The following is a 10,000-nucleotide window of genomic DNA, read 5'->3' on the forward strand; positions in this document are numbered from 1 at the left end:
CTAGTTTAATCACCTGCACACGCACACACACACACACACACACACACAGGAGGTAATCAATACCACAACACAACCACATCTCCCGTCGAGTTTGGCCATCCGCAGGCACACACGGACCTAGCTTCATTGTCTCATCTGAATGACTAGCGTCCAGGCGACTACTCAGGGTCTAGTGGAGAGGAAGAAAATCCTGGAATTTGAACCAGTGCGCTCATTTCTCTCACCTGCTAAACGGACACGTTACCACTAGGCCAACGCTCCACAGAATCTCAGGGTACAGGCACGAATCCCACAATCGCCAGAAGTTTCTTCCCCTCCACTGGACCCTGAGTGGTGGTCTGGATGCTAGTCATTCAGACGAGATGATGAATCTAGGTCCCATGTGCAGCATGCACTTCACACACGTACAAACAACCCAAGGCAATGAAAGGGTTGTCCCTGGCAAACTTCTGTGGAGAAACCCACTTTGATAGTGCAGCAAATACACCTGAGACATTAGTGAAAAAAAAAAAAAAATATATATATATATATATACATATACGTATACACATATATAGATGCTGAAAGGGTGGTGCTGTACTGTGGCAACACGCTCTCCCCAGATAGAGCAGCCAGCACAAACTTCACACAGAAAAATCCGTTGTGACAAAAAACAAAAAAAGTAACATAATAAAATAAAGCAGGCATATGAAACCAGAAGTTGTGAAAGAAACAAAAACTAAAAAAAAAAAAAGAAAAAAAAAAGATAATAAAATATAATAAAATAAATAAAAAATGAAAAAAAAGAAAGCCGGAAACAAATGCAAAAGAAAAGAGGAAATTTCCAGCTCAGAATTTCCAGAAGGTGGGCCAACTGTTGGTGTATTTGGACGTTGCAGACGTACCTTGTTGGTCATCGTAGCAGAGAATAAAAATGTTGTTCTCTCCCTTGGAATGACTTTCAGTATTTTGTCGACCTGAAACAGATAAGTACTGTAATATAGGTTCTTCAGTACGTTGTGTGAAACTTAATGACAGCATCCAGCAATGTTGTGAGACAATGGATCTGTATTTTTTCCTTTCTGTGTGTGTGTGTGTGTGTGTGTGTGTGTGTGTGTGTGTGTGTGTGTGTATGTGTATGTGTGTGTGTATGTGTATGTGTTTCTCCAATCTTTTATCTCTGTGTGTGTGTGTGTGTGTCTGTGTGTGTGTGTGTGTATGTGTGTGTGTGCCTGTGTATGGGTGTGTGTGCATGTGTGTGTGTGTGTGTGTGCACGCGCGCATGTGTGTGTATGTATTATCCATTTAAAGTTACTTGCAGCGCAGCATCTTTCATAAGAACACACACACACACACACACACGCATGCGCGCTATTCTACTTTATAAACACAACTGGCAACCGACTCATTTACACAGTATAAAATGTAAAAAAACAGACACACACCCTCATCCACAAAAATGCTCTCACACCCACCCACAAAGTTAACCCACCTCATCCTGAAAATTCATGTCCAATATCCTGTCTGCTTCGTCCATCACCTGAGGAAAAAAAAAGAAAAAGAAATAAAAGGAATGAAACATAGAACATGACATGTAAATTCATGAAAAATAAAAGCCTGTAACAACAAGAAAAAAGTAAATGAAAATCTTTACATAATGCACATGTTTCCAACATGAAAATCTAGAAAAACAAACAAACCACAACTCCTTTCCAAATGTACTACTTTGCTTTGTTAAAAAACAACAACAAAAAACCCCAAAACCTATCACATTGCATTGTGTAGTATTATGTTACCCTTTTGTCCCAACAGATTTCTCTAAAAGTAAAACTGTGGATGAGGAAAATAATCAAAATCGAGGGGTAACTAAGACTCCAGAACCTTATCAGTATAAAACAACATAAAAACACACACAAAATATTCGACAGAACATGACATAACAGTGTGTGGCAGGCTGACAAAAAAGCCACAGGACAGACTAAAACTGACAAAGACAGAAAGAGAAAACCTCACAGGGAACAAAGACAGACAAAAACACCTAGAAAGAAAAAAAAAACAAACATACAAAAGACTCACAAACTGTCTGCAATCAAATTAACTCTTTCACTGCCACAGCCGACTTTAGATGACAAGACAGCACACTGCCACAGGCGACTTTAGTAGACATCGAGGAGTCATGCTGATAAGACCATTTTTCACACTGTAACCAAGCTCGACAGCTGCAGCCAGTTTCCCGCCAATAAAGCAATGAATAGCCTTTGCCCCCTTACCGAGTTTTAAGTGAAAAAATCCATTGTGTTGTTTTGACACGAACCGAAGTCTGTGACACAGCATCGTGTCTAAAATATTTGGCGCTGGTGAGTGTTTTTCACACAGAAACGTGGTGGTGAAAGAGTTAAAAGGGAACAAAATTCAAACCATCTAATACCATGCAGGCCTGATAAATCCAAACTGAAGCATCATCAACTCACCAAGAACTTCAGAGCTCGCAGGCTGAAACCTTTTGTGTTCTCCAGGTGATCCACCAGACGCCCAGGTGTGGCTGAAAGGGGGAACACACATAAGAATGATGACAATTTACAATAAGTGAATAACAATGATGATAATAATAATAGTAACAAAAACGAATCATTCATATGCAGCAGGGTCCCAGGTTCGAATCTTGGTAAGGGCACCTGGTGGGTAAAGGGTGGAGATTTTTCAGATCTCCCAGGTCAACATATGTGCAGACCTGCTTGTGCCTGAACACCCTTTGTGTGTATACACAAGCAGAAGATCAAATATGCACGTTAAAGATCCTGTAATCCTTGTCAGCGTTCAGTGGGTTATGGAAACAAGAACATAATCAGTATGCACACCCCTGAAAACAGAGTATGGTTGCCTACATGGCGGGGTAAAAACGGTCATACCTGTAAAAGCCCACTCGTGCACATACCAGTGAACATGGGAGTTGCAGCCCATGAGCAAAGAAGAAGATATACAGCTACAGAACTTTTAAGTTGAAATCCAGAGCTCTGAAGACTTTTATTCCACGTTCAATCCACCTTTTAAATTCTTGAGAACTGTGTGTGTGTGTGTGTGTGTGTGTGTGTGCGCGCACGCGCACTCTCATGTGAGACGTGTGAAAGTCCGTGCATGATAGGCTGTACCTTGTTCTAGTTGTGTGTGTGTGTGTGTGTGTGTGTGTTTACTGAGCTTAAAAACGTGACAATTGGTTATAATGAATGTGCAATATGTAGGAGGAATAATGTGCAATATGCAGGATGAATGTACAATGGAATATGTCTAATGCTAACGTCCATATTCTAAATATATTTATGTTTAATAATTACGATGTAATAATTAATTGCAATGTTTTTAAAAGCGAATATGTGAAATGCTTTTATTTGAGAACATATGTTTATTACTCTTGTTTAATCAAGTAATCCGTGCTTGTGCGTGTGTGCGGGGGGGTGGGGTGGGGGGGTGGTGGTGGTGGTGGTGGTGCTGATTATCTGGTTGCGGTTTTCTGCAATCTATCTTTATTCTTATCTTATCTGTCTATTATAATCAATGTGCAGTATAGCAGGCTATGTTTATAATTATATTCAAATAATGTTTCTTAATTCTTTCTGTTTTTACATTAAGAATACTAGGTATTACCTGCAGTGTGTGGATGTATGTATGAAACGGTGTATGTGATATTTTTTACATTTGTATCTTCGTAATATTCGTAAAAGCTGTTGTTGACTTTTACAGTTATGGTCCCCATGTTGTTTACTTGTCTATGTTGTGATAATGCACCTGACCAAATTTCTCCAGTTGGAGATAATAAATTTATTCTTATCTTATCTTATAACACAGCTGAAGGAATGCATTGCAAAATAAAACATATGCAGGACATTTTTTTTTTTCCACAGAAGCGAAGCATTTCTCGTGATCTACCAAGACCCCCCCCTTTCCTCCCACCTTCCTCTGCATGCACATACACTGACAACAATGCTGCTTAATCAAAATAAAATCTTATTCACATCCTCACGCACAGTGACACACATCAGATCAATGCAGTGGAAAGGAAAAGTCTTTGAAACAAAATGATAATCAGACATTTAAAAACATTTAAAAAACTAGAACAAAAATCAAACAGAATTAAAAGAATAATACGTCAGTGTATTAGTAGCAATAATAATTATTATAGTAGTAATAATACTAATAAGATATCTTTTATCTTTCTGTAGTCAGAACCGCTGTCTTTTTCTCTTCTTTTTTTGTTGTATTTTCTTTGGAAAGCAATTACCATTTATCTTTTAACTTCTATCCTCTTCCTACTCCTGCAAAACAACACAATCTCAAGCATACACTAGATAGATCTACAAATCACAAAGAAAAGAAAAAGAAAGCAAGGAAGTTAAGAAGGAAAAAACAAAAAAACGTAAAAGCAAGACACACACACAGAAAGCACTGGTAAATGCCATGAATCTCACCTATGATGACATGAGGCTTCTTGCCCAGCATCAGAGCCTGTGTGGACATGTCGATGCCTCCGATGATCACAGCTACATCACAGAAAGAACCAAACGCAGCCTCATTAGTTTCCAAAACAATGACTAGAAAAAACACCCTCCAGCCCATAAAACTCACAAAATCGAAACATACACTACTGTCACTGTCACTGCCGTCACACACACACACACACACACACACACACACACTGCAGTACACACTGTAGTTTCCTATATCATAAAATTCATATACATAACTAAGGAGATACATACCAGATGGACATATAGTATGTATATATTTATACACATATATTATCTAGATATATTCAAATATATGTACATACAACATTTCAAACACCAAAACAAACATAGAGTACTTTAAAGGTGAGATGTTATAACTAAAATTGTAAGATTTTCTCTGTCATAACCCCCCTGCCCTCCTTTCTTTCTTCTCTCTTTTCTAAAATACACCTTGCAAAAACTTACGACTAATTCGATCATCCTGTCTGAGCAATACAGATGTAAGTAAGTTTGATAATAAGTTTCTTTTCCTTTAACTGATTAGTACCATTTTGAAATTAATACTCTTTTTTTTTTCTTTTTTTTATATATATATATATTCTTTTTATAGTTTTACTGAAAATAAAAAAAAAATTATTCAAAGATATCTGACCAAAGTGCACACACTCATACACATGCACACACACACTCTCACACACAACCTACCACACTGAATTCCTATGCCTGATCCCAGCGCCTTGAACTGCTCGGCGATCTGAAAGGCCAGCTCCCTTGTAGGGGTCAGCACCAGGGCAAACAGTCGCTGCGGTCGATCAAGGAGGGCTTGCAGAATGGGCAGAGCAAAGGCACCTGTCTTCCCAGAGCCTGTCTGTGCGATGCCAATGATGTCTTTGCCTGCAAGGCGCACAGAGACAGAGACAGAGAGAGAGACAGAGACAGAAAGAGAGCGGAATGGAACATGAGCTTTGTTTGATAATGCCACAGAAGTATTGTACTGTATTGTATTGTATTGTATTGTATTGTATTACTCTTTTTTGTCACAAAAGATTTCTCTGTGTGAAATTTGGGCTGCTACTCCCCAGGGATAGCGTGTCACTACACTCAGAGTGCCACCTTTTTTCTTTTTTCTTTTTTTTCCTGCCTCATTTGTTTTCCTATTGAAGTGGATTTTTCTACTGAATTTGCAAGGGATAACCCTGTGGTTGCTGTGGGTTCTTTTACGTGCGTTAAGTTCATGCTGCACACAGGACCTTGACTGATCATCTCATCCAAGTGACAAGCATTCAGACCACCACTCAAGGTCTAATGGAGGGGGAGAAAATACTGGCGAATGTGCTGGGATTCGAACCAGTGCACTTCTCTCGCTTCCTGGATGGACACCCTCACCTCTAGGCCATCAGTCCACTGAGTATTAAACTGGCCATGCATTGTTAGCGCACTTGAAATTTTTCAAAAGCCTAATATAGTAATAATGAAGCTTGCTATTGCACTATCATGGGCTTCTGATGACTTAAAAAATGCTGGGGGTCCCAAGGACTCTTCTGTCTTTTTCTTCTTCGTTCATGTGCTGCGACTCCCACTTTCACTTGCATACATGACTGGGCTCTTATTTTACGTATAAATAATGACCGTTTTAACCCCTGCCATGTAAGCAAACATACTTAATTTCAGGAGTATGCATGTCGGTTATGTTCTTGTCCCCATAACGCACCGAATGCTGACATGGATTACGAGATCTTTAATGTGCATATTTGAATAATTGTTTTTATTAATACACACGTAGGGGGTTCAGGCACTAGCACGTCCGCACATCTGTTTATCATGGAGTGGCTGATCGGTAAAATCTCCACCCTTCATCCACCAGGCGACATGACTGGGATTCAAACCTTGGACCCTCAGATACAAAGTCCATCGCTTTAACCACTCAGCTGTTGTGCCCGTCCTATTCTACCTTGATTCTTTGGGGCCCCAGACCACCTTCAGAGGGTCACTCAGCTGCAGCACATTCTAATAAAATGCCCATTCAAGGTCTTACACACAAATCAAATGCAGGCATACTTTTCTGTCATGACCATCCAGGTTTTCCCATCAAGATGTGGCCAAGCAAGGCAACTTATCTTATTTACGTGTCAGACTGAAGATTTGATTCACGGGGTTTTTTTTGCTCTTTTTATGTGTTCACTCAGGAAGTATTCAGAACATCCAATGCAGCCACTCCATGATCCATGATCATGCAGTGCTTCCTTTCCAATTTCGAGGGGTCGGGGACACTCATAAATGTATACCCTCAATTCATGACCACACATCTTTTTCATTTAAGCAGGAAGAAAGCAGTTTAAAAATCAAATTCAAAGTGAAAAACAGCTGCATGGTGTCAGCACAGATCATTTCTAATTCATGTGGATCTTGACCATTATTATGATCTAGGACGCTGCCTTTGTTGGTTCTACTGGCATGCCTTTAAGTTTAAAGCTGTACATTCAAAATTTCAGCAGGTCAGGTGAAACTGAAAGAGCAAGTGTTTGTTCATGTGAGATGTCACTTAGTCATTATAGTGACATACATATAAATCTATACATGCATTGTGATTTTTATTTCTTGGACTCAAACTGAGAGAAGACTACGTGTGCTTTGAGTGTATCCAATACCTGGACATAGGCTCAACAATACCTGAAGCGAAGGTAAATCCAAACTGTAAGCGTAAGTATGACCGTACAATATCTATCTGGGTAACTATAGATGTCATCTATAGATGCCAAATTATTCATTTGTAAGGCATGAGTCATATACCAAATTCTCAAAACTGGTAAGAAAATGAATTCATGCAAACAGATATAATAACAGTCTTACACACACACAGCTTTGTAACATAGTTATAGGAATATTGGAGCTGAAGAAGAATGTCACACCATACAGTCAAATAATAAAAGTGGGCAATATCCTCATTTCTGCGTCCATTCCTTGCTGTGGACACTACTCAGTCCGTCTTGGGGGGGGGGGGGGGGGGGGAAGTTGTGGATATCGCCTATGTCATAAGTGACACAGAAAAACAACAATGTCCAAATGGACAGTCCACTGACCTGACAAAGCCACAGGCAGAGCCTCCACCTGGATCATGGTGGGAGCCTTCCATCCCAGGTTAGTGCAGGCTGAACACAGCTCCTCCACCACCCCCTGCACACAAGAAGGGAGCCAAATAATTATAATAATATCAATGATAATGAGATAGTGAAGATGACATATTAACTAAGTTAATGAGGAAGTAAACACTCAAGCAAGAAACAGAAAAAGACAGAGAAGAAGATGACAATAAGCTGAATAACCAATATGGTGATGATGATGACAATGACAACAATATAATGAAGCAAAACACACCAGCAGACTGACAGACTGGCAACAACTAACTTGCAGTTTTTGTTGCTGTTGCCAGTCTGGAGAAGAAGAAAATACAGTAGATAAATAGGGTGGGGTGGGGTTACAGGTACAGGTAATTGGTGATTCCCTGGCAGTGGCACAATGTTCAGCTCAGTTTCTATCACTTTCATAGTTTGTCTTATTGTTCATCTTCAAATACTGAAATGGTTCATGGCAGAGTTTTTTTTTAAAATGCACTACCTGACTACTTGTATTCATGATCTCACACACTATACAGAGAGTCTTTTGAACTAAGCTGAAGCAGAGTTAAGAATTAATCTGGATTTTTTTTTCTGAGGCAGCACCATTGGTTTATAAAAATGTAATAGACTCAAACTATGTGGTTAATATTTTGATGGAAGATAAAAAAAAAAAACACGTACATAAAAAAAGGAAACCCTGATACATGTATGACACAGTCGATGATGTGATTTCTTTATTCTTGTAAATATTCTTTTTGTAACAACCAATGGTTTTTGTCTCGTTCACTTTCAGTTCTTCCATCAATTTCGCATTCATTAAATCATCCATCCGCCATGTGTTGTCGATACGAATCGCCTTGATTCGGGAGTGGGGGAAGGGGTCCCAGGTACAGGTACAGGTACAGGATTGGGGACTTTCCTATAAGCCTTCTGGCTTTTTAACGTCCCTTCACTATTGTCTTAATCAAGTGTTGCACATACGCCAGGAAAAAGTTTCTTGTTCACTGATCAAAATCAAATGGTTTTATTAGAGATTTTTCATCATTGTCGATAAGATTTTTGAACTGGTTAATAGTGTTAGCTGTTTTTGTTGAGTTAGTCAGTGCATTCCAGCCTTTCACTGCTCTAAAACTAAAAGACGATTTACGAACATTTGTTCTACAATATTTTATGTAAAGATTAGTATCTGAGTTTCTGGTAACTTGGGATTTGCTAGTAGAGAAAAAGGTGCTATGATCAATGTCGACCATTCCGTTCATTATCTTAAAAACTAGTATCATGTCTCCTCTATATCTTCTATATTTTTGGGAGTGCAAATTCAACTGTCTCAAACGACTTTGATAGTCAAGATCTCTAAGTTCTGGAATTATTTTAGTTGCTCTCCTTTGTACTTGTTCAATTGCTTTGGACTGTCTTATTAATCTGGGATACCAAATTGTATTGCCATATTCTAGGATAGGCCTAACAATTGTTTTATAAAGGTTGACAAAGATATCCTTATCCAAGAATGTAAATGTTCTCTTGATAATACCCAGTACTTTGTTGGCTTTATTTATCACTGCTTGGATATGTGTATCAAAAGAGAAGTTTTTATCAAATATTATTCCCAAGTCTTTTTCTTCATTACATTCCGAAATAACCATAAAATTCATGTTATCAATTTTCATTTTATATTCATTTTTAGGGTTATTTTTTCCTAGGTGTAGCACTTTACATTTTGTTGCATTAAAATATAGATTCCACTTGTTAGACCAGTCATATAGGTTGTCTAAGTCATTTTGCAATTTTAAAGAATTCTTAGCTATATCATAAAGTTTGGTGTCATCAGCAAATATCCTGCAACAACTACTAACACAATGTGGAAGGTCATTTATAAAAATGGTGAATAAAATAGGTCCAATAATGCTACCCTGGGGTATTCCACTTAATACTTGTGCATTTGGTGAAAGACTATTTCCAACTCTTACCCTCTGACTTCTCCCCAGCAAGAAACTGCTTATCCATTTCAATACATTCCCATTTATCCCATAATCTTTTAGCTTTTTTATTAACCTATAATGTGGCACAGAGTCAAAAGCTGTTTTAAAATCTAAATATATGATATCTGCAGATTCCTTTTCTTCTACTAACTGGGTTAAATCTTCCATTACCTCTAACAGTTGAGTTATACATGACCTCTGTTTTCTGAATCCATGCTGGCACGGAGAATATAAATTATTTGTAATCATAAAATTAACTAATATATCTCTAACTAGTGATTCTAATACTTTACATGCCACACATGTAAGACTTACTGGTCGGTAATTACTTGGATCAGATCTAGTACCCTTTTTAAATATTGCTGTGACTACTGCAGTCTTCCAGTCATCTGGAACCTCACCTAACTCTAATGATTTATTAAAT

General features: G+C 38.4%; 1 protein-coding gene across 1 annotated transcript in view; it reads right to left on the bottom strand.

Moving 5' to 3' along the window:
* Positions 1-7,653, bottom strand: part of LOC143289572 (putative ATP-dependent RNA helicase DDX47) — a 13,843-nt gene extending 6,190 nt beyond the window's left edge. Inside the window, exons 1-6 of the mRNA XM_076598597.1 lie at positions 7,562-7,653; positions 5,187-5,375; positions 4,443-4,514; positions 2,451-2,521; positions 1,472-1,519; positions 885-956 (exon numbers count right to left, since the gene is read on the bottom strand). Coding sequence (XP_076454712.1) covers positions 885-956; positions 1,472-1,519; positions 2,451-2,521; positions 4,443-4,514; positions 5,187-5,375; positions 7,562-7,598 — 489 coding nt within the window. The 5' untranslated portion in view covers positions 7,599-7,653. The remainder of the gene's footprint in view (positions 1-884; positions 957-1,471; positions 1,520-2,450; positions 2,522-4,442; positions 4,515-5,186; positions 5,376-7,561) is intronic.
* Positions 7,654-10,000: the final 2,347 nt, after the last annotated feature.

Source organism: Babylonia areolata, chromosome 14 (assembly GCF_041734735.1).
Source record: "Babylonia areolata isolate BAREFJ2019XMU chromosome 14, ASM4173473v1, whole genome shotgun sequence".
In the NCBI taxonomy this organism is placed as follows: domain Eukaryota; kingdom Metazoa; phylum Mollusca; class Gastropoda; order Neogastropoda; family Buccinidae; genus Babylonia; species Babylonia areolata.